The sequence below is a fragment of the Castor canadensis genome, chromosome 11 (assembly GCF_047511655.1).
Source record: "Castor canadensis chromosome 11, mCasCan1.hap1v2, whole genome shotgun sequence".
Lineage (NCBI taxonomy): Eukaryota > Metazoa > Chordata > Mammalia > Rodentia > Castoridae > Castor > Castor canadensis.
The window spans coordinates 50,610,798-50,635,272 of NC_133396.1; the positions used below are offsets into that span (position 1 = coordinate 50,610,798).

General features: G+C 46.5%; 1 protein-coding gene and 1 pseudogene across 1 annotated transcript in view; one reads left to right on the forward strand and one right to left on the reverse strand.

Moving 5' to 3' along the window:
* Nucleotides 1-24,475, forward strand: part of Drc3 (dynein regulatory complex subunit 3) — a 38,399-nt gene that overhangs the window by 10,503 nt on the left and 3,421 nt on the right. Inside the window, exons 6-12 of the mRNA XM_074046669.1 lie at nt 4,710-4,856; nt 8,198-8,317; nt 8,872-8,983; nt 10,826-11,001; nt 17,652-17,783; nt 20,394-20,464; nt 22,063-22,186. Coding sequence (XP_073902770.1) covers nt 4,710-4,856; nt 8,198-8,317; nt 8,872-8,983; nt 10,826-11,001; nt 17,652-17,783; nt 20,394-20,464; nt 22,063-22,186 — 882 coding nt within the window. The remainder of the gene's footprint in view (nt 1-4,709; nt 4,857-8,197; nt 8,318-8,871; nt 8,984-10,825; nt 11,002-17,651; nt 17,784-20,393; nt 20,465-22,062; nt 22,187-24,475) is intronic.
* Nucleotides 6,302-6,987, reverse strand: LOC109683612 (small ribosomal subunit protein uS5 pseudogene; annotated as a pseudogene).

A 24,475-nucleotide genomic window follows, 5' to 3' on the forward strand; every position in this document is an offset into this window, starting at 1 on the left:
AAGGATGCTTTGCCTGTAAGTTACAGAAGAGCTCATGTCCGACTGGCTAGAATTAGAGCTGAGGCAGGGACTAGGGCACAGGCAGTTTGCTTGGGAGGTGACTTAAGGAAGCTAGCATGAGAAAGCAGGGAAAGAGAGAACCCGCATGTGGAGTGTCACTGAGATTGCCACTGGGAGTAATGGGCTCGATTCTGCTAAGGCCTCACCAATAGCCATAATGCCTCCTAAAAATGACCACCTAAGGGCTTAGCCAGAGCCATTGATCCCTAGTGCTCTGTCAACAGCTGGGGTCACCTGGGGAGATTAGTCCCTCCCTGCCTGGCTCCTGGGGTAAGTGGGCTTCTGGATCTTCAGCAAACCTGCCGAACTACACAGTGAGCAATAAGATGGAATGCTGTCAGCAAGAGTCTTTCACAGCTGCAGCTGATGTCACAGGTCAACCGAGCACCCACAACAAACAAGGGCATTTAGTGGCATGATGATTGGCACTCCAAAGAGAGGGTGCTTATAGATGGGGCTTCAAGGATGCAGGTTTTACCTCTGGGCTCTGCTGTTCTCAGTATCTCCCAGAGGCTGCTTCTCTTGAGTTGCAGTCAAGGTCACAGATTCTTTCTTTATATCTAGGATAGAGAGAGCAAGAAATGTCCCCCTATAGTGTCCCTTTAGTCTGATAGGGCCATCATAGGCCCTATATCTACCCTTAGACCAGTATCATAGCTGGGGCATGGCAAGGCTGGATGGCTTAGGTGAATGGCCTGGGGTGGATCAAACACGGAGTTGTTACCCATATATAAGTTTGCCAGGACCAAACCCTGGAAGTGGTATAGTATCAAAAGTTTATCCTGCACACCAAACAGGAAACTCTAAACCCACCCATGCCCTTTTTAAGGTTTGTGTGCTATTGTCCAGCCTGCCCTCTGCCCTGTGGAGGCATGGAAATCTTGTGCTGGCCACAGGCTGGCTGAGTGAGGCATGGTGGGTGCAGCTTACAGAGTTAAGGGCTGAGATTTAGTTAGCCTTGTCTTCAAATCTCAGCACTGCCACCTATCAGCTGTCTGACCTTGGGCTTGCCACTTAGAATTCTGTGTGCTCATTTATATATTTATACAATGGGATTAACAGTAGTACTTACCCCATAGAATTGTTGTGAGGACTGAATCAATTAGAACATTATGTGCCTAATGTAGGAACTAACATTTAGTAGGTACATGAAAAGTGATCATTATGCAGGAATTTGCAGGTTACAAAAATCCCCACCCCTTTTTCTTTTCTTTCTTAGTACAGTGCTGAGATATGGAACCCGAGAATAAATATATACTACACAAGTGCTCTGCCACAGAGCTACACCCCCAACTTAACCTTGCTGCTTAAAACTCTTTCTGAGCATTTAACATGTTTTTCCCTGGTATGTCCTACACCCAGGCCTCCACTTGAATGGAATCCCTTGTGAATTGTTATTCCTTGGACATTGGAAATTTTTTTTTTTGGTGGGACCAGGGTTTGAACTCAGATCTTTGCTCTTGCAAAGCAGCCACTGTACTAGTTGAGCCATTCTTTCAGTATAGTTTGTATTGGTTGTTTTAGAGATGGGGTCTCATGAAACTATTTGCCCAGATTGGCCATGAGCCATGATCCTCCTGAATGAAACTTCCCAAATAGCTAAGATTACAGGTATGAGCCACTGGTGTCCAGCCAACATTAGAGACTTTAATGTGCCCTCTGAAGGCCCAGTACTGGGCACAGGAGATGTGGAGGGTGCAGAAGTGGACATGCCGTGGCCCTGCTGTGGATGCCCCACTGGCTGTCTTGGCCTTGGGTATTCTTCCATCCTGTCCCACAGGACCTGGACAGGAAGAAATTTCATTGCTCTTTCCCAGTGGAGTGTTGGCCAGGTGGCCCCTCATGGATATTTGAGACACAGGTATAGCTGGTCCCCACAAAGTAGAAGACAGAAGGCCCAGAAAAGCTGCTGTAAAGCACTGAGCTGTCTGGGCCAGATATTCTCAAGGCCTGGTTTTATCCTTGGGACCCTTGGGACCCTGGATTCTCTTCATTAATCAGATGCCAGTCCTTTGTGAGAGCCCTGACTGATAGCACTCAGGTATTAGCTTCTAACCAAAGCTTCTTTGCCTATTGTCCTTATCTGACCTTCTTGTCTGACATCTAATTACATGTTCTCTTGTCATTTGTTTATTAGGCTTATTTTAGTGTCTGCTTATTGCATTAAAAACACAGACATTTAAGCAGAAGTCAGGGCATACAGGGAAAAGCCTCTCTTACCCCTTGGCCTTGGCTTTTGCTTCCCCTTCCCAATGCCTCGGCTATTTCTAAATTGCACGAGTGTCTCTTTAGGCCTCTTGTGTTTAAGTGTGCACATGATTGTCATGTCTGTCTGCCTACCCTTCAAGCACCCACCTCCAATGTTCCCCTCTCCTCTGGAGTCAGCAATTGCCCCCTCTCTGCTTGACCATTCCATCACTCAGCCACAGTAGATGTATTTCTCCAGTCTCCTGGGGGTATCATCAGGTTGTTTCCAACCTGATGGCATTATGTGCAGTTAGTTTGCACCTGGATCAAGTCATCTGTAAGGTAAACTCCTAGAGAGAAATTGCTAGGTCAGAAGGCATGTACATTTTTTAATGTTGATGAATCTTTACCTAATTGCCCTATAGAGAAAAGGAATCTTTTATAACTTCACCTTCTACAACACATTTGTTATCAAACTTTTTTCTTTGCCAGTTTAAAAGATGAAAAAATGGAATCTTATTGAGATATCTCTTAGAAATTAAACAGATCCTTTCTCCTCCAATACATAGTTAAAACTTCAATGGCAGGCTGGCAGAGTGGCTCAAGTAGTAATTGTGCCTGCCTAGCAAGTGTGAGGCCCCAAGTTCAAATCCCAAACAAACAAAAACAGTGGCTTCCATGTCTTTAGGATATATTCTAAACTCTTGCTTATCTACTGTGTGGTCTTACATGAACCAGCCTCTGGCTTTCTCTCCATGTGCGTCCCCCAATCTTCTCCCTAGCTCCCTTCCCACATTCTGTAGCCACCATGACTTTTGTGCAGTTGCTGACAAGTGTCAATGTCTCTGCTGCCTCAGAGTCTTTGCATATACAGTTTGGCTTCTGGAAATGTGTTTTCTCTGCTTTTTCCTGGTTTGTTCCCTTAGGCCTCAGATTCAATGTTACTTCCCCAGAGAGACTTCTGAGCCCTCTAACTGAAAAAGGCATCTATACTATTTTCTCTTACTTATGTTCCTTATAATGCTCATCCCAAACTGTAATGATTTTATTTATTTAGTTTATATTTATTTAGTTTTTGTGTGTGGTACTGGTCATCAAACTCAGGATCTCATGCAAGTGCTCTACCCCTTGAACTGTACCCCTAGCCCTTTTGTTTTTGAGAGAGGGTCTCACTAACTTTGCCCATACAGCTCTCAAACTCTGGATCCTCCTATTTCCATCTCCCAAGTAGCTGGGATAATATCTGCACCACATGCCAAGTGATTTTATTTATTTTTTAAAACATTTCCCTCATCCATCGAATGTAAGTTCTTGGTATTAGGGCAAGAACCCATGGGCCTTGTTTCCCACTATATCTTCAAGGGCTAGCCACCTGCCTGAGGCATAGTAGGTTCTTAACAGTGTTTGTTGAACAAATGAACAAATAAATGGCTAGAAGAAATTGATTCAGAAAAGCATGCTAGCTTTTTTTCCTGTTTTATACATGGCACAGTGCCTAGGTGTTTGAATGATGCTATCAAAAGAAGTCTTGGCTAAGTGCTTTACTTGGCCATTTTACTGAAAACAGAATATAGCAAGAATAAACAACAGCTAGTGGAACAGTCTACTTTCTGTTATCCAATAAAAGAAAGATTAACCATAAATTACATTCTATTTAATTTAAGAGATTTGGACCTTTCACAAGGCTTTACAACATAAAAAGACACATATATTCTGGGTGACCACCAATAACAATAATAACAGCAACAACTACCATTCCTTGAGTAGATGTCAGGCACCCTTCTGAATACTTTTCATAGCTTATCTCATTTGGTCTTTACAACACTCATTGCACATATAATATCCTTTTTTTCATTTTTATTAGAATATATTTATTGTACAGGGGGGATTCATTGGGATAATTCTGAATAGGCTTATGTTGTATATTGGTTAAATAGCCTCTACAATCTCCCCTCCACCCCCTCCCACATAATATCCTTTTTTTTTTTTCCAGTACTGGAGCTTGAATTCAGGGCCTTCACCTTGAGCCACTCTACCAGCCCAATTTTTTGTGATAGGGTTTTTCAAGATAGGGTTTCACGAACTATTTGCCTGGGCTGGCTTTGAACTGTGATCCTCCTGATCTCTGCCTCCTGAGTAGCTAAGATTACAGGCATGAGCCACCGGCACCTGGCAATATCCTTTTATACACATTTTGCAGACAAAGACATCAAGATTTGCAGATGTTAGGTAAGTTGTCCTAAGTTCCACAGCAAGGTTTGAACTCTGGTTGGTTGTTGCTTTGGAAAGACCGTGCCTAACCAAAGGTCTCTTGGCTGCTATCTAGCCAAGAAGCCCCACTTCTAGGCTGAAGATACCTTGGCCATGCTGCAAACGTGAAGAGCACTAAGAAGAAATGCTGTCATATGTGATTTCAGTTCTGTGGCAGCCAGAAAATGGATCTTTCTCCCTTCTTTTCCCAGTTGATCTACCTGCGGCGGTTCAAGGACCTACGAACACTCAGCCTCACTGGGAACCCCGTTGCTGAGGCAGAGGACTACAAGATGTTCATCCATGCCTACCTTCCTGATCTTGTGTACCTGGACTTCCGGCGCATTGATGACCATGTGGCAAGTGTCCCTTCTCAGTCCCCCAGATCTGTGAGATAGTCTTCAGGGGCCCAGGTTTCATGAGATGGTGAGGAGAAGCTTCCCCCATCCACAGCTAGGAGGAGAGAAGGAATGGCTTCCTTTTGCTGAGCTCTTTACCTGTCTCTGTTAAAGCATTACCTTAGCAACTTTTTCCTGTGGGGTCCTTGGACTAGGTGCCTCCCTTGCATTGCTTCTAGGCCACCAAACAACTATTGTCTATTTTCTAGATGAAGCCATTGAGGATAAAGGAGGGTGAGAAGTTAAGACTGCCAGGATCACCCCAAGTCTGTGACCCTAGGAGCAATGTTACCTCCCATCATTGTGGAGCATTTATATGTTAAGCACCAGCATGTGGCATTTCCCTCCTGACCCCCTGTTTTCACCACAAACTGGGAGGGGGCCCTACTCTCATCCCCAGCTTTCCCATGTTGAAGCTGACACACAAGTGAGGTGACTCACTTCAGGTCTTACAGCCAATGATGATCAGGCTGGGAGTTGACCTCAGGTGGCCAGGCAGGAAAGTCTGGGCTTCAGCCCCATGCTGGGCTAGCCTGGGCAGAGTCTCTTCCCTCTGTCCACTACCCACCTCTGTCCCCACTCTTCTTCCTTCAGAGGGTCCCCTTTCATCTGCCTCTCAGTCTTTGCAGAGTAATCTGTTTGTACTTTCTTCAGTTGGAAAGAAGGGGAAAAACTATCTGGCCCAATTTGTGAGGCCTTTGGTGGCAGGACCACGAGGTTCCCTGTGCAATGAGTGCCTGGAAGACTGAAGGCTGTTACCTGCCTGCTGCTTCTCATGGGAAGCTGGTGCCTGTGCTGGGAGAGAGGGATCTGTGTTTGGAGCACTGAGGTGTTTTGGGGGACAAACAAGAGAGACCCATTTGAAGCAGGGTGGAGGGCTGGCCCCCTGACCTCAACCCTGACCCTCTGCAGCATGCCCATGAAGCTGATCTCAGCCCCCAAGAGACAAGCTGCCTTCTAAGCACCAAGTTTTCTACTTACTGAAACCTTCTTTGGAAGTTCACAGAGGCCACATGGGATCAGAAAGCTGCTCCTCCAATGACCGTGGGCTTTCTCGTCCTATAACAGTACAAGAATTTGAATTCCATGACTTTTTTTTCCCTCAGTGTATATTAATTGTACCAAGGGGTTTCATTGTGCTATCTCCATGCATACATATAACGTACATTGGTCATATTCATCTCCTCTATCACGCTTTCTTATTTCCTGTCTCCCCACTTTTTTTTTCTTTACAATTTTTAATGGGTTTTATTTATTTATTTTAACAGGGTTAATTCACTTTATTTTTCTTATATAAAAAGCTCTATGTTGAGGCTGGCAGAGTGGCTCAAGTGATGAGTGCCTGCCTAGCAAGTGTAAGGCCCTGAGTTCAAACCCCAGTGCCATCAAAAAAACCCCAAAAAGTCCTATGTTGAAGCCATAGCTGGAGCCTGGGTCCTCTACACAGAGACTCTGGGGTGGGTTTTCACAAGATGGTCAGTGAATTCCTGATAGGGAGACTTGGTGAGTATGCTCTCTTTCCAGAGGTTTGGGGTCAGATAGCTGTAGGTCTTGGAAATGGCATCAAAGGTGGCCTTGGCAAAGTTGCTCAGGGTGGCAGTGCAGCCCCTGGCTGAAGTATAGCAGTCATTTATAACAGCCAGCAGCAGCAGCTTCTTGAGCACAAGAGCTGACACAAGGCCAGTGCCCCTGGCACTAAAGGCGGGAATGAGGCACACCAGCATGGAACCAGAGCGGCCTATCACCTTGCATGGGACAATGTGGGGCTTGCCAATCTTGTTTCCCCAGTAGCCTCTCCACACAGGGACAATGGAGAGCTTGGCCAAGATGATGGCCCTTCGGATGGTGGTGGCTACCTCCTTGGAGCACTTAACACCAAGCCTGAAGTGCTGTTGTAGTCCCTTATGGTTACAAATGTTTTAAACCTGGTGTGCTGGTATGATTTTCAAGACCTTAGGGATGCCCTCCAGGATTAAGTCAATAATCTCAGACTTCTCCATGGGCAGGGAGAAAAGATACATCTCCAAGGACTTGATCTTCATGTTCTTGACCAGGTGGCCCTGCTTGATGATGGGATCCACTCCTTTTCCTCAGCCTTGCTCCACATGAGCCCTACAGTCACAGCCACAGCCATGATCGCTATCCAAAGGCTGCTGCTGAACCCTCTGCTGTACCTCATCATCCACCATTTGGTGTTTTCCCAGAGAAGAAGCTTTTTTTTCTTTCTTTCTTTTTCTGTTTCTTTTTTCTTTATTATTATTATTTTTTTTGCAGTACTGGGACTTGAACTCAGGGCCTCATGCTTGCTAGGCAAGCACTTTACCACTCGAGCTACTCCACCCTTTTTTGTGTTGGGTATATTTGATATAGTGTCTTTCAAACTATTTGCCCAGGCTGGCTTTGAACCAGGATCCTCTTGATCCCTGCCTCCTGAGTAGCTAGGATTACAGGTGTGAGCCACCAGTACCCAGCTAGAGAAGAAGCTTTGTAATGGGTTTTATTATTCTATTTTCATACATACATATAATGAATTTTGATCATATTCACCCTCCACCATCCTCTCCTTTCCCCTTCTTCTAAATTCTAAGACTCAGAAGTCTTATTTTTGTCATTTAGGCAATAATTTGAAACACAACATTGGCTCAAAAGCTTAGAATAGGCCACAGACCCATTTGGGTGTGTTTCGTCCATTATAAAAACAGAAGGACAAAAGCTGAGGGTGTAGCTCAGTAATAGAGTGCTTGGCTAGCCACGTGTGAGGCCCTGGGTTCCATTCCCAGTACTACAAAGGAAAAAATCTAAAAACACAGGACAACCTAAGACTGTTCACTGCCTTCCCAGGCATTGTCTACTGAATTCTCAGAAGTTTCCATCAAGGTCAAGTAGCACAGCCCCAGTGTCCCTATTGCATTGTGAGCAAAGACATCTTCCACAATTCAGAGACCTGCCTAGAATCATTAAGATAAATAATAAGCAGGGGCCTTGAAACTCTTCTGTCCAGAGTACTGTCTGACCTGCAATACTGTAGGACTCGGGCAGGAGCATGGCCTACAGTGCTCCCCAAATCATGCCCAGGGCTGAGGGCATGCTCCTGGTGTGCCTCCAGCTCCATGATTTCCCTTAGACTTAGGATTCCTGAAAAGGGTCATCCTCAGAACCTCTCAGCTTTCCCAACTTTTGTGAAAGAGACCTCTTCCAACACTCTGGCCCATACTCAGGAGGCCATATGATGGTAGAGGTCACTGTAGCTTAGAAGGACCAGATATCCTCTAGTAATGATATCATTTCTGTTTCCTGTTCAGAAAGAGCTGGCTCAGATGAAGTACCAATACAGCATTGATGAGCTGAAGCACCGGGAGTATGTGATACAGGCCCGGCTGGAGGAGGAGCAGGCCAAACAGCAGGAGCTGGAGGAACACAAGGTACCACTTGGGAAGGTGGCCAGCCCTCTGCCTGGCTCAGAATTGTTCATGTCAGCACCCTGATGACATTAAGTGGAGGTCCTCAGGGATCCCATACTCCAAAAACATATAAATAATGTTGTTCCCTCCCCACCTTGTTCTGGCCCCTCTCCAGTACTCAGGACTGTAGAGATTGTGTTACACGAACAGTCTGTCTTAGTGGCTCCTTTTTGTGATATCCTCAGGCCATTCTCCATGGCACACAGCAGCAGTTTAAGTCCCTTTGTTCAGCATGAATTTATGGCTGCACCCTTCTAGCCTCCTACCTGCTAGCCCCCAGCCCTCCGTGCAGCCAAACTGAGCCACAAGTAACTTTCTAGAAGCATCCTGCAACTGTATCCTCTGCACCTCCACAAGTACCCTTCCTTTTGCCTAGAACACGTGGCACACCTGCCTTCCTGGAAAGGAGGAGTGCATCCCAGGTGCAGGATTGTTTTAGGTAGTCTTCGCCGCCCTGTTGCCCTTGCAGGGACCCAGCTCAAGGTTACCCTATGGGGTGTGTTTCCACCCCACAGATGGCGTTCATCAAGCACCTGAATGGCACCTTCCTGTTTGACAGCCTTTACGCGGAGGATATGGAGGGCAACAAGCTGTCCTACTTACCTGGCGTCGTTGAGCTCCTTGAAGCATATCCTTCCTGGTTCACAGCTGCCTTCTCAGGCATGGGCCTGGCCTGAGTGCCACCAGCCTGCCTTGAGCAAGTTTCTTCTCTGGGCCTCAGTTTCCCTATCTGTCAAATGAGACCCTAGGAAGTAAAATCCCCCTGACAGAAATGTACCCAAGAGGCAGTTCCGGCCAGGCCAGCTGAGCTGTGTGGGGAAATAGTGTCTAGATTTCAGGAGACATGTTGAGTGACTATCAGCCTGGCATGGGTCTGCTATGCTTGACAAGCCAGGTTTTCAGAAGTGGAGCAATTGAAATGTGTGTCCACGGCATTAGCCATTACTTGTTCCTGCTGTGCACTTACATTATAATTTCCTTAGGCACCCCTCTAAATGGTTACCATTAGTAACCCCATTTTATAGTTGGGGAATTGAATCTAGGAGAGGTTAAGTGGCTTGTCTGAGGTCACTCCATTAGAAGCCTGCATTTGAATGCTCTTCTGTGGGACCTGAAAGCTCATATTCATCCCTCGGTTAGCCAGAGCCCAAGGATGTGATTAGCACTTGTTGACATGGCACTGGCCATGATAACCAAACCATGGGTCATTAAATAATGAGCTGAGGGCCTTGAGGTAGACTAGAGAAATCCCAGAGCTGAGAGGCTCTGAGGTGAGACCCATCCCAGACAGGTCTATGGAGCCATTATCACTGGTGTCAACATCCAGGAAGATATGGAGATGAATCTCCAATAAAGGAACTGAAAATAGAATCACAATTTGGGACCCACACATAGACCAGGATGGCCTGGGGTACATCTGGAACAGGAAAGGCTGTGTTTGGGAAATAGTAAAGTTGCTGCGTTATTTACATTCATGGTGCCAGCAGTAATGGGGTACAGCCTGTCCTCTTAACATCATTGCAGGCTGCTTTGCTGGCTTAAGCTTGTGAAACTGTGGCAGGTGAGTGTTGTTATGCAGCCAGCTGTCCTTGTGATAGTTCCTGCTATAAGGCAAATCCCGTATGAGCACCTCCTTTGTGGCCTTCTTTGGCTCTTTTGGCCAAGGTTTGTCACAGGTAGCTCTGTTTTAAATCAGACAGCCTTCACACTGTATAGAAATTCACTCAGATTCCCAACATTCTGAAAAGAATGAGATGGGCAATGGAGAACAGGGGTCTAGACCACCTCCTCACCCAGATAACCTGGGTTTACCTCTCAGATGGAGCACTGCGTGGCTATATGATATTGGGCAAGTCATTTCTTCTCCCAAATATCAGTTTCCAGCCCCACAAGATCACTGAGGTCCTGTGAGATTCATTCAACTGACCCCCAGGACTCCTCCCAAGGACTCTATATGGCAGCTTCCACCAGGCCTCTGGATGCAGAGAAGGAAACCAAGACCTAGTGAGGTGAATGACTTGCCAGGGTGAATCCCAGAAGCAACAGCAGAGCCAGGACCTGAACCTGGATCATCTGCTTTGAACCTGAGCACTGAGACAGACCCTCATCAAAGGGGCCCTCCTGGGTGACAAAAACATACATGGACTATTTCCTTGCTTAGAGCTGACTTCAGCTCCTCCCTGGATCCCAGGTCTTCAGGGAATCTCTTCCAGGGCCTAAATTTCTAAATTCCTCAGGTTGAAGGTAGAAATGCCCCAAGTACCATGTTATGCTCCAAATCACAGATCCCAGCTCTCTGACCCCAGAGTTTCTTCATTTGTCAAAGGGACCACATGCAACCATGCAGTGCATGGATTCTGTGCACTGCATCCAGCACATGATTTGCATTCTGCTAGGAATCACCAACACATTTGTTATACCCCCATGGTGACCTCCCAAGCAGCCTTGAGCTTCCTTAACAGCCACTCACCTACAAGGACAAATTTGTCATCATCTGTGTGAACATTTTTGAGTACGGCTTGAAGCAGCAGGAGAAGCGGAAGACAGAGCTGAACACCTTCAATGAGTGTGTGCAGGAGGCCATCAAGGAAAACCAAGAGCAGGGAAAGCTCAAGATTGCCAGGTTTGAAGAGAAGCACTTGCTGGTAGGTCCCCTGCCTCGTGCTATGAAGAAGCTACAACTCCTTTGCCTTCTGATGACCCCTTAGGCCCATGGTCACTGTCCCCTTTGCCCAGGCTCACATGTCCACTGAGTGGCAGAGCCAAGCCCCAACTCATCCTAGCACCAACCACAGCTCCCTGTTGCTTGAGGACTTGAGGGTCTCCATCAAAAAAAAGCCTCTGGAGTTCACAGTCATCCCCACCCCCACCATCTCATCATCATTAGTATTAATGGTATTATTATCACTACTGTGATAACAGCCATGATAATTCCTATTGCGCTTCTTTTGTTCATTCATTCATTTAGTAGGCATTTTCTGAGCCTCATTCTATGCCTGGCCCTGGGATGTTGGGGCTGTGATACACATGGCTCCTGTCCTTGGGGAGCTCCCACCTGGTGAGTTGTTCAGCCTTGGTCCCAGAGCTTCCTCACCTGAGTGAGTACAATGGTCAGTGCTATTGTAGAGGGAACTTAGGGAGCTTGGGGATTCTCAGGACCCCTTAACTCAGGCTGAGGAGTCTAGGGAAGGCTGAGGCCTATTGGACAGAGTAGGCCAGGTGTGGTGAAAGAAGGGCAGCCCACCTGGGGAAGCATCAAAGGAGAAAGCCCTAGCATTCAGGACTTGGCATAAGTATGGGCCATTGGAAATGGATCAGTCTTTGTGCTTGATAAGAATTGGTTCTTTTAGTTAGCATCATTACAGTAAGCCCACCTTATCCATGGATTTATTACACATGGTTTTGACCAAGTACAGTCAAAAAAATAAAGAAAAAGAAATTTCAAAAACAAACTTTTAAATTCCTGCACATGCATTTCACAAATGCAGAGAAGCTCTGTCAGTCCCTCGTTATTGTCAGTTGTGCTTAAATCATGTGATCTGCTGATTGTTTCCCTGTCCTTTATTTTATGAAAATCTGCCTCCCAAAAAGCAAATGGTGCCCAAAAAGCAATGCAAAAGTAAATGTGCTTAGTTTAAGTGATCAAGTAAAAATTTTAGATTTGTTGAAATGTCTTTAGCAGAAGTTAGGTGGCATTATGGGGGAAAATGATCCAAGCATCCATAGTACAGCACTGAGCTCTATACATCCTGCACAGTGTTTCCTCCATGGTGGTCTTGGAACCATAGACCTGCAGGTGCCAGGGGTCTACTGTATTATTATTATTATTATTTGAGATGAGGCTGTTACTGGAACTGATGAGGCTCTAGTGAGGAGGTCTCCAAAAGGAAGGAAGCCTCTACCTGGAGTTTGTTACATCGTAAAAAAAGAATTTTAGAACACACCAAGGTAGAGACCAGGAAAGTTTAGTAGCAAAGCAAAGCTAAGAAAGGATAGTACACATACATGGGTGTGGGCACAACTGATAACAGGTGCAATGAATGCTCTAACGTAAGTGGTATTTATGGTGAAAAAGTGGGTTGGGGGTTTGGCTTTAATTTGCCTTAGGATGAGTATTCCCCTGTGTTCTGGACATCTAGTATATTTAATCATTATCAATTGGGCCCAGAGATTTCAAGGTTGGTCTATTTACTAAATTTTGGGACATTGTGACATAGATGGCTGAACATCCCTTTAACCAAAGATGGGTTCTGCCAGATGCTCCCTTTAAGACTGGTGTTCCTCCTTAAGATAAATATTTTCATTTTCACTTTTGTGATTACAGGAGTTATTTTTAGCAAATTTTTTTTTAACCCTAAGACAAGTGCCTTTTTAAAAGATATTCTTCCTTGGTTCCCATAGTATACCAATTCTTTGGGCAAAGTGGGAAAGGTTAGAGGGAAAAAGCTGCCCCCCCCCTTTTTATATGCTACAACATAGGGAGGGAGTGTGCAGCTAAAGCAAAGCAAACAGTGTCTGAATTCTTGGCCCCTGTTCCCCATGCCTCATTTCCCCTGATTTATCCTGTCTCAGAGTTATTATTGCCCAAACTGGTCTTGAACTCCTGGACTCAAGCACTCCTCCTGCCCTCAGCCTCTCCAGTATCTGGGACTATAGGCACACACCATCATACCTGGAATAGATATCATCATCGTCATCATTATTTTGGTAGTACTGGGGTTTGAACTCAGGGCTTTATACTTGCTGGGCAGGTACTCTACCACTTGAGCTACTCTGCCAGCCCTTTTTTGTGTTGGGTATTTTCAAGATAGGGACTCACAAACTTTTTGCCTGGGCTCCCAAGTAGCTAGGATTACAGGCATGAGCCACCAGTGCCCGATTGGTAGCATTGTTTTTAAAGACAGGATTCTAACCTGTTCTAAATTGCAGATCTTTGTGAGACTCTTAGGAATGCTTTTGACCTTCTTTCTCCTTAAAAATCTGTTCATACTCACAAATTTGCCTATAGCATAAAAAGGCTTCAAGGAGCCCATTAAAACTCCTGACTGAAAACTGAGTTTAAAGCAGAGCACAGCTTCCCTCCCCCCAGCCCCACCTCTGCCAAATGATGCTAGTTCAGATTTGGCCACCACTAACAGGGCCTCATGTTCTGTGTGATTTAATTCTTGAGATCATTCTTATTATGTTCTAAGGAGGGATATTTCTGCATTTGACCAGAAGTTTAAAACTGTCAGCAGAGGGACACATTTGGCTTCCATGTGTGTTTGATTTGGCCTACAGAGGGTTTAAAAACATCTTGAACATCCTGCTGACAGTGGAGATGGGAAGATTTCACAGGAAAATGTGGCTGCCAGCTTCTTCTCTGGAGGCAGCTGTCATCAAGCATTTGTCCTCCTTGAACTGGACAGACCACCCTCTAGTCCCTCAGTCCCTGCCCAGCCACTTCCTGACATTTCTTCCCTGGTCCCTGGAGTCACTGGGTTTGAGATGACCTGATGTCAGCCAGTGGCTCCACCTGAGACCCATGGTGGGGCCCAGCCCCCTCAGCAACAAGTCTGTTTAGAGGAGAAGCAAGACATGGCCAGGTCAAGCCTGACTGGACTGTACTGCTCACTCCATGGATCCAGAGGGTTGGCCTCAGCGCATGCTGGCTTCTCTACAGCCTTAGCAGTGACTCTTGCCCAGGCTGTACAGAAAAGTTCTGAGGCCTGGAAACAACTCGCACCAGGTCCAGGTGTACCACTCAGAGCATTTAGGGCCTGGCCTGGCACTGAGATTTTCTAGAGTTCCTCAGGTGCTTCTGATGCTCAACCCAAGTTGAGGCCACTTCCTGGAAGTTCTCAAGACCCCATGAGCTCTGAGGGCCCACAGTTCCCTGCCCGCACAAATCCCACCTTATAGCTTTGTCCTGCTCTCCTCCCACCCACCCCATTAGGCCCCATGGTTGAACTCAGCACCTGCCCCTCATGCCTAGTGAGACTTCTTGGGGTCACAGTGCAGTTAGATAAGGTTTGAGGCTAAGGCAGACCCCTCAGTGGTGACTCAGAGACATGTCATGGACCACCTTCTAGCCTCCACCTTTTCATTTATGAAATGGAGATAACTACTTGGCAAAACTGTAGTGAGGAACCAGTGAGACCCGGAGAAGTCCTTGTACCAGGCTGGGAGAAAGTCCAGGTGAAATAATGAGTAATAGACCTGTGTCATTTGTCTCACTTTTTTTTTTTTTGGCAGTACTGAGGTTTGAACTCAGGGCCTCAACACTTTTTGGGCAGGTGCTCTACTTCTTGAGCCACTCCACCAGCCCTTTGGCTTCATTTTTGAGAAGGTAGTTCATGTCCTCAATGGGATCTGGTCAGTCTCCCTGCCACGTGTGTGTGTGTGTGTGTGTGTGTGTGTGTGTGTTAAACCATAGTGTGCACTGCTATGCTCTTCATTATGTTATCTATGCACATTAGAGAGCCTTCCAAAACTACTAGGGAGGTTGAGGCAGAGGATCATAAGTTCGAGGCCAGCCTGGGCTACAAAGTAAGAACCTATCTGGAAAAAAAGAGTTGCTTCATTTTTTAAATAGCTATAAAATATCTCATTACATAAATGAGCCAGAGTTTATTTAACCTGTACCTGAAGATGGACCATAAGGGTTTTTTCCCAACCTTTTTCAGTTTAAAACAGTGTTCCAATGAATACATTGGCCCAAGTGCCACCTGTAGGATGGAGTCCTAGAAATGGAACTGTACATGGTTACTGTCTAGCTATACCTGCTGCACCTGTTCCTTCCACAGCCCTCCCCATTCCTGGGTCAGTCTGGCCTCACAGTAGTTTCTCATCTTTACCAATCTAGTACCCCCTGGGCATGTGTTTGCTTTCTCTTAAATTGGAGTTAACAGTGTCCATTTTACAATTATATACTTTTTCTTATTCTAGGAACTAGTCTTATGTTTTGCCTTTGCCCACTTTTCTGTTAGGTTTTGGAAATTCATTTCTCTCTTTCTCTCTCTACTTTTAAAAAAAATTATTACTTGAGCTGGCAGAATGGCTCAAGTGGTAGAGCGCCTGCCTAGCAAGTGTGAAGACCTGAGTTCAAACCCCAGAACCACCAAAAAAAAAAATTATTACTTTAGGCTGGGGCATGGTGGTACATGCCTGTACTCCCAGCTACTAATCCTAACTATGCAGAAGACATAGGCAGGAGGATTATAGTTCAAGTCTGACCCCAGGCAAAAACATGAGACTACCTGAAAAACAGCTGAAAAGAACTGGGGGTGTGGTTCAAGTGGTACAGCACCTGCCTAATAAGGACAAGGCCCTGAGTCCAAGCCCCAGTATTGTTAAATAAGTGAGTAAGTGAGTAAGTAAGTAAATAAATAAATACTTCTTAGTAGCTCTTTATAGAAATATTAGCCCTCTGTTGATTGCAAGCATTTTCCCCAGTTTGTTATCTTTTTACCTTGTCATTTTTTATGATGCTTTTTGCCATTTAGATTTTCTTCTTTTTATGCAGTGCTAGGATTGAACATGGGGCTTCATATAACCAAGGCAGATGCTCTACCACTGAGCCACATCCTAGCCCATAAAGTTTTTATGTAGCAAAATTTATCAGTCTTTTCTTCCGGAAGTCATTGGAAAGGACTCTTAGATTATTTGTTTAAAATCCCCCATGTTTTCTTCTAGCACTTCTATGGTTTTACTTTTCACATTTGAATCTTCACACCATTGGAAACATGCCTTCATGTTTGGTTCAAGGTAGGATTGAGCCTGGTTTCTTTCCAGATGGGGAGCCATAAGTATCCTCTGTAAGTACCCTTCACTTCATTGACTCATGCCCAGTTAGCTCCATCTTGCTTCATGACTAATACAAGTGTGGACAAAAGCAAGCTGACATTGTATCCATGCTGGTCATATTCCTTGGCCTTTGCTGGTATTCAGGACTACCTAGCCCATAGGTTCCTCTCCAGCCCAGGAGCCCCATCTCCAAACAGTTCAGCATCTGTTTACCACTGATTTCCACTTGCTCCCTGGGTCTGTGTGGTTTCACTTGGTTCCCTCAAAGATTGGAACTGTCTTTCTGCTATGATTTGGTTATAGTTTGTCTCCCTCCAAACTCATGTGGAGGCCGGGTCCCCAATATGGCAGTATTGGGACTTTAAGAAGTGAGTAGGTCGATAGGCAGGACTAATGCTTTTTTCCACTCTGTGGAACCAGATGGGATACCTTTAGAGTAGGTTGTTATAAAGCAAGTTCTGCTTTCTCATCTCTTTCTCCCTTGCATCCTCTCTTGCCACGTGATCCCTTCTGCACACATGTCACTAGACACTCTCCCACATGCTCCTACTATGTAATACCATCCACCATGTTGTGATGCAGCCAAAAGACCCTCAGGAAAGGCTAACACATGGGGCAAATCCATCTTGTACTTTTAGCCTCTACAGCTGTGAGCTAAATAAGTCCCCCCCCTCTTGTTTTTTTCAGTACTGGGGATCCACTCAGGTCCTCATGCTAGGCAAGTGCTCTACCACTGAGTCAAATCCCCAGCCTACAAATTTTATTTTGTAAATTTTACATGTATATTGGCGCACTCACAAGAAAAATGAAGATGCAAAGAAGCAGCTAGGGTTGAAAGCTTAATATATAGTCTGAAAAGTGTGTCATTAGATGATTTTGTCATTGTGCAAGCATCACAGGGTGTACTTACATAAACTGAGCTGCCTATGACATTATTAGGTAGTAGGAATTGTCCCACACTGTTGTAATCTTGTTGGACCGCTGACATGTATGTGCATATCATCGATTGAAACATCACTGAATGGCACATGACTATACTAGATTGCACAGAGCACATTAAATTGTGAAAACAAGGCAGGCTAAAGAACCAGGCTGGGGCAGTTAGTAGAAGAGAAGTAACTAGGCAGAAAAGAGTAAGATTAACAAGGTTCATTTGTACAGATTTCCCTGGCCTTGACTCCCATCTCTGGTGATAAGAATGTCTTCCTTCCTCCTGCCACAGGGAGGGTACCTTCTCTAAGGGAGCTCCCTCTCCTGCTTTCAGGGAGGAAGGAGAGGTCAGAGTGCTCTTCTTGCATCTATTGTTACTCAAGCACCTTAATGCAAAATAATATGCCAAAGTGGCAGGCAGCTTATACAAGCTCACAGGGTTGGCAGGCAGAGCTGAGTCTTGAACGTCTGCAGTTCAACCCCAGAGTCTAAGTTTTTACCCAGAAAAACCAAATTGCCACCTACCATGAACTAACTATGCTTAACTGTTGATTACTAAAACACAAGCTTTTGTTTTTAGAGTTTAAGTGCCATCCGAGAAGAGTCTAAACTGCCCAACATTGAGAAGAAGATAGTGGAGTGCAGTGAGGACATCACTGAGCTGTTCAACGAGCTCATGACGCTAGAGATGCAGCTGGTGGAGCAGCTGGAGGTAAGGCCTGGCAGGGCACAGATGCAAAAACCTGGTGGTACGGCTGCAGAAGCATCACAATTGCCGCCTCTACAGGCCCCTCTGTTAGAAATGCCCAGTGTGACCCAGCATGTCCCACTGGAGCATTCTCCCTCATCATCAGTCCTCTGTTTGCCTTTTCTTTTTATTTTTTGGCAATATTGAGGGTTGAACTCAGGGTCTTGCTTACTAGGCAAGTGCTCTATCGCTTGAGCCATGCCCCACGTGCCCAGCTCTTTTTGCTTTAGTTAGTTTTGAGATAGATCTTAATTTTATGCCTTGGCTGACCTGGACTATGATCCTCCTATTTATGCTTCCTGCGTAGCTAGGATGACAGGTATGAACCATGGCACCCAACTTTTATTAGTTGAGATGGGGTCTCATGAACTTTTTGCATAGGCTGGCCTTGAACTGTTATCCTCCTGATCTCCACCTCCCGAGATGCTAGGATTACAGGATTGAGCTGCTGCTTCCAGCCTTTTAAAATCTCACTTACTAAGAGACAGGCTTTTTAAAATTCTTTATTTTTATGTAGTAGTACTGGGGTTTGAACTCAGGATCTCATGCTTGTTAGGGCAACCACTCTACCACTTGAGTCATGCCTCTAGCCTCTGTGTTTGCTTTTAATCCTTTTTTTTTTTTCTGGGATGGAATCCAGGTCCTTGAGCATGCCAAGTAGTCACTACTACTGAGCTATACCCCAGCCCCTGCTTTTAATAGATTTTAATAATTTAGATGGGAACTGATTCTTGTGGTGAATGAAAGGTGAACTCATTCCTCTGGAATGCCCCCTCCCCCCATCTTGGAAGAGTCTCCCCAGCGATCTGCAGAGCCTGCTGCTGAGCATCAAGGGAGGCAAATGAAAAACGCTGCTGTCTAAAATGCATTAGCAGCCAAGCCGACGTGTGTTCACAGGCAGCGAAGACTGGGAGTTGGAAGTGGTATGATGAATTGAACCTCATCAGATGCTGCCAAGGCTGGGCCAAGAGATAGCGCCTAATCAATTCCTCACACATCAAATGATACCTCCAACATAGGATAGATTTCGCTATGACATGACATGCACAGCAGCCACCTGCTTCTCACTGGGGAATACTCCAGCCCTGCAGAAGCAGTGTGCAGCACCAGAGGACATCCAACCTTTTCAAGCAGGGAGCTTACTTTTCAGTGTCCAAACACGTCCCAGAACCACATACTGTCCTACTTGTATTACCAGTGACCAAAGACCTGAAGAACAGTCGTGCTTTCCAGGACCCTATTTTTACTCATTTGCACACGTGAAAAATGTCTAATTTGCTCAGCCTGCAGACAGTCCTCAGGCTCCTACAAGTGCCCTCCATCTTAGAACCCCCTGCAGCCTTTGGAGTCTATGGCAAAGCAGGGGAGAGACTCCCGGGGGAGCAAACCTCACAATCCAATCTTTGATCCTTCCCTCAATCAATTCTAAATCCCATTTAGGCCTCAGGTGCCTTGCTAAGCATCAGGAAACAGTAACTAATAGTGTCAGGTCTAGGTAACAGCCAGCATTTCCTGAGGGTCTCATGTCTGCCAGGTATCTTGCAAAGCATTTTGTATGAAGTGGCTCCTTTGCCCCACCATAGCCCAATGAGACAGGTACTGCATAAGAAACCCATCTCACAGATGAGGAATTAGAGGCCCAGGGACTTGACTTTCCCAGAGGAACACACAGGTGGAGCCATTTCCTGAGAACTCCTTCCACTGTCTTTCCAAAGGTGAAGGACAGATGCCACTGAGAACTCAAAAAGGAAAGAGTTCCTTTTCTTTTGGTGGGGAGGGTAAGACCAGGACAGGTACTCCTGGCAGAGGGAGCAGAACAAACAAAGGCAGTATTAATGATGATAGTATTAAACATTCAGCAATGGGTGGAGCTGATACTGGAGAGCAAAAGAGGTTTGGAGAGAGAGGAGGGGTCAGTTCTCAACCATCTGCCTGGAAGATCCAGGTGAGTGGGTGGCCTGTGATTCCAGGAGTCAGGAGTCACTTGCTAAGTTCTTTTTCTTTTATCATTTTTACACTTACTCACATGCGTATACATTGTTTGGGCCACCTCCTCTCCCCCCACTTGCTAAGTTCTAAGCATGCTGTTTCCCCAGCAATGTGAAGAGTCTTGCTTAGCACCAAGGAGGGGAAGTGAAAAGCACTGCCATCTAAAATGCACTGAGGCTGGGCATGGTGGCTCATGCCTGTAACCAGGAGGTAGAGATCCAGGAATATTGTGTTCAATGTCAGCCTTGGCAAAAAGTTAGTGAGACCCCATCTCAATAAAAAAACTGGGTGTGGGGGCATGGTGACTATGTTTGTCATCCCAGCTATGTAGGAGAAGGCATACATAGGTAGGAGGATTGCAGTCTGAGGCAAAAGAACCCCAAAAACAAAAAGCATGAGACCCTACCTAAAAAATAACTAAAGCAAAAAAGGGCTGGGGTGAGCTGAAGTGGTAGAGCACCTGCCTAGCAAGTGTGAGGCCCTGAATTCAAACCCCAGAACTGCAAAAAAAAAAAAAAAATCAATAAACAAAAAGTATTAAAAGATCTAAATGTACATATTAACTTTGTCCTTTATCATTTCCAGGAGACCATAAACATGTTTGAGCGGAACATCATTGACTTGGTAGGGCTTTTTGTCGAAAATGTCCAAAGCCTATATCCTTTCTGGGATGACCCCGACATGGGAGGTGCCACATGTCCTGGCCTCCAGAGTTGCTGGATGAAAGGTGCCTGTACTTTCAACAAAAGGCAGGAGAGGGCAAAGCTGCTGCAGAAACTAAGTAGCACACAAATAAGTGGGGTCCCCTTCCAGGAGGCCATCTTCAGGGTCACACACTGCCATCAGTGCCCCGCACACACGAGCAGAGATGGTAAAGTCAGCTCCATATCATGTTTCACTTTCCTCTGGAAATACCTTCTCCCTGTCTGATTTCCAGAAAGATCTCTACCTCCCCCAGAGGATATTTAAATGCACCACAAGGATCCTATTTAATGAGGATCTCCACCTTTGAAATTAGATATAAAATCTCCAGTTTCCCACCAAGGAAAAAGCTCTTTCAAAGCATGTAGACTTGACAACCACATAGAATGTTCAAAAGAATGTTCCATGTGGTCTGAGGGGGTTTCCCAACACTCAACCATGGTGGCCTTGTTAGAGCACCAGTTTGGATGCTCAGAGGGACTGCTGTGCCATAAAGTCCTGGCAGTTTGTTTTCAAATGGGTGATGTTTGAGAGGAGACAACAACCAGATCATGGCCTGCCCATGTTGCAGGCAAACAGACTCTGAGGGTGGGGCAACATCCACACTGAAGACACTGACAAATGATAACAAGCACATTAGGGTAAATGTGCAAATGACCAGCCCTTCTGCCACCTGAACTCAGGGCCCTGCCACATGGGGGGCAAACTGTAGAGCTTCACCCCAGAAGAAAGCCCTCATCCTGCTCTCCTGGAGATCAGAGAATGCCAGATAGGCAGAGGTTGTAGAAATAACAAGTGGTTCCTAGGATACAGGCTAAGTAGCAGCCAACCCAGAGGCCAGGACCTCTGAGTAAGGGTCTACTAAGTAAGGACCCCCAAGTGGCCACAGGGGACCAGATGAAAGGATGGGAGACATTCCAGCAGAGGAGGGAGGCTGGGCCAACCCAGAGGCCAGGACCTCTGAGTAAGGGTCTACTAAGTAAGGACCCCCAAGTGGCCACAGGGGACCAGATGAAAGGATGGGAGACATTCCAGCAGAGGAGGGAGGCTGTGCAAAGGCCCTAAGGATGGGTGTGTGAAGCTAATTCCCAGAGAAGGACTTCAGGCCATGTCAGAGAGTAGCAGCAACCAGGAGCTTTAAGCAGGAGACAGATGGGACCCAGCTACCTATGTCCTTTAACTCCTTCCCACTGCTGGGGAGGAGGTGCAAGAATGCAGGAAACCAATGGGGTCTGCTGCACTGTCCAGTCAGGAGGCTGTGGAGATGGAGAAGTGGATGAGAGAGCAACACTGAGGTGAGCTGGGTGACAACCAGATGTAGGGGAAGGCATGAGGTAAGGGACTGGAGGATGATCCTGTGGTTTGGTGCATGTGAATGATGACTGTGAGAGCAATGATGCCTCTCAGCACATCAGAGTTTGTTCAGCTTGGGCCCTTTAAGTCTACTCTCTTCCTGAGATGGGGTGGACTTTTGTTTGTCAGAGGCCCTAGCCACAGGTCAGAGATGTACAGGGCCTGCTCCACCATGGCTTTGCTTAACTCTCAGCTGCACAATGGCTCAGTGCCGGGACCTGGAGAACCACCACAATGAGAAGCTCCTGGAGATCTCCATCAATGTCCTGGAGAAGATCCTCAAGGGTGAGCTTGAGGAGGACCTGCCTGATGCTGTGCGTGCGGTGAGTGAGGAGTGCAGGGCTCATGTGCTGTAGGCTGGGTGTGGAGGGTGGGGCTGTGGTTTGGTGGGTGGGGCACAGTGAGCATGGGGGGAGGCAGACAGATAGAGCAATCCAGCCGAAATCGACAGCTCAAGTACGCTGGACAACCTCTCCTTTCCCATCTGCAAAAGGTGACAGTAACCGCTTTTGCAGGATTTTTTTTTTCCGGCAGCCCTGGAGTTTGAACTCAGGACCACATGCTTGCTAGGCAGGTGCTCTTACAGCTTGAGTCACTCCACCAGCCAATATTTTGCAGGTTTGTTAGTGGGTGAACTAGGCTAACAAATAAGGCACCTGGCAAGGCACCAACTAGGGCCAATTAAGATGAGCTCATGATTAGATGGTTTCAATTTCCAATAGTTTGGTTTCCAAGAGTTCAATTCTTTGAGTCTTCTGGCACTTGCTAAGGAATGCAGTTACAAATAAAGGTTAAGGTCAGAGTGTTCCCCCAGAAACCTTAACCTTAGAGTGTCTATAATGAGGAGTATTACTGGGGTGTTGGAACCACACCCAGACATCACTTCTGACCCAGCATGATGCAGCCTCCACAGTGCATCCAGTGATGAGTGGTCAGGGGATAGATGGGGCTGCCCCAGCGCCTGGCTGTGTCCTGGGTCTGTACACTAAGAAGGCGCACCCTAAGAGTGTGCACGGAAGTCCTGCAGCCATATGTGTGTGTCTAGGAAGGGGCGTAGGCATAAATGGAAGGAGCAAGGCCCAGACATTTCCTCTCAGGGCCTGCTTTCACCTGTATCATCCTTTGCACCACCAGTTCCAAGCTATGTTCCACTGCCATGTCACCACCAAGCCAAGCCACTGTCATCCTTTGCCTGGCCTCTTTACTGCTCTCTCACAGGCTGTTCTCCACATGAAGAGGGATCCTTTGAAAACCCAAACCATGCCATTTCACACTTTCACACAACCCCCCTCATGACTTGCCATGACTCTTAGAGTAAGTTCTTCACCATAGGCACCAGATCCCAAGAACTAGGCCTTGGCAGCACCCCCACCTTTGATGCTCAGTGCCCCAGTTCTTGAACCATTCTTGTCTATCAGACTCACTTGTCTCAGTTGATATTCCATCTGGCAGACATACTCTTCCCCTAGGTCTCCTTGTGACCAGCTTGTCCTTATCACTCAGATCTCAGCTCAAATGTCAGCTCTTTGGAGAGGCCTTTCCTCATCATTCTCTTGAAAGCCATTGTCCTTCTATCACATACCCCCTTCATAAGGTCAGAACCTTATCGCAGTTCCAGACTCTCTGCTTTCTGCTGATTTGCTTATTGACTAGTCACACTATACATAGGCTTGCAAGGGAGGGCAGGGACCATCACCACGTGCCTCCCATTGTCAGTAACAGTGTCCAGTGTCTGGCATAGAAGCCAGGAGTCACTTGTAAGTGGGTGGGTGGGTGAGCATGCATCCACCAAGCCTCCACTGTCAGGTCCTGGACCACTCTCAGGGCCAGCATGAGCAGGTCCCTTGACCTGACTGAGAGTGACTGGGGATTGAGAAAAAAGACACAAAGACAGACATATAGAAAAGCTTGGGACCGGATGGGTCCAGCACTCCTGATGAGAGATGCCAGCAACCCCCTCCGCCTACAAGCACATTTATTTATACAGCAAGTGTGGGAAAGTGAGGTGAAGGGCAGGTCGAGTTCTCATGGGTCCAGTCGCATAGGCAGCAGGAACAGTGCAGCTGTGGCATGTTGTTATTTACTGCAGACTATCCTGACTGTGTCAACATGCCGTTTTCCCTACAAGGCAGCCTTGCTGAATCTTGCCTCCCCTTGGCTGGGTCCATGCCTATCAGCCAAGGGGCCCTTTGACAGAGCCGTGCTCATGCCAAGGTCTATCTCCACTGCCTCAGTCTCCCTACTTGCAAGGCGGCCTTGCTGAACCTTGCTCAGGGGCCTTGCCTTCTCAGCACAAAGGTCTTTGACATGGCCTTAAACCTGTCAAAGTTCTTTCTCAGTCTATTTAGTGACTGGTCTCCCACAGACCACATTCTGCAAATGGTGGCCCAGCAGTCCCTGACTCCTGCAACCTCTTTTCTGGGGCCAAAACAAACACCCAACACAGCAGCATGGTGACAGGGCCACTGTGTCATAAGCTTTCTTTTCCTAAACCACTTAATGCAGATTCCCACCAGTTAAAAGCTCCCTGAGTTGTCCACCCTTTTCTGTGGGCCCTGATGGATCTCACAAAGGAGGCCCTTGCAGCTGTAAAGGTACACTTCTTTCAGAGT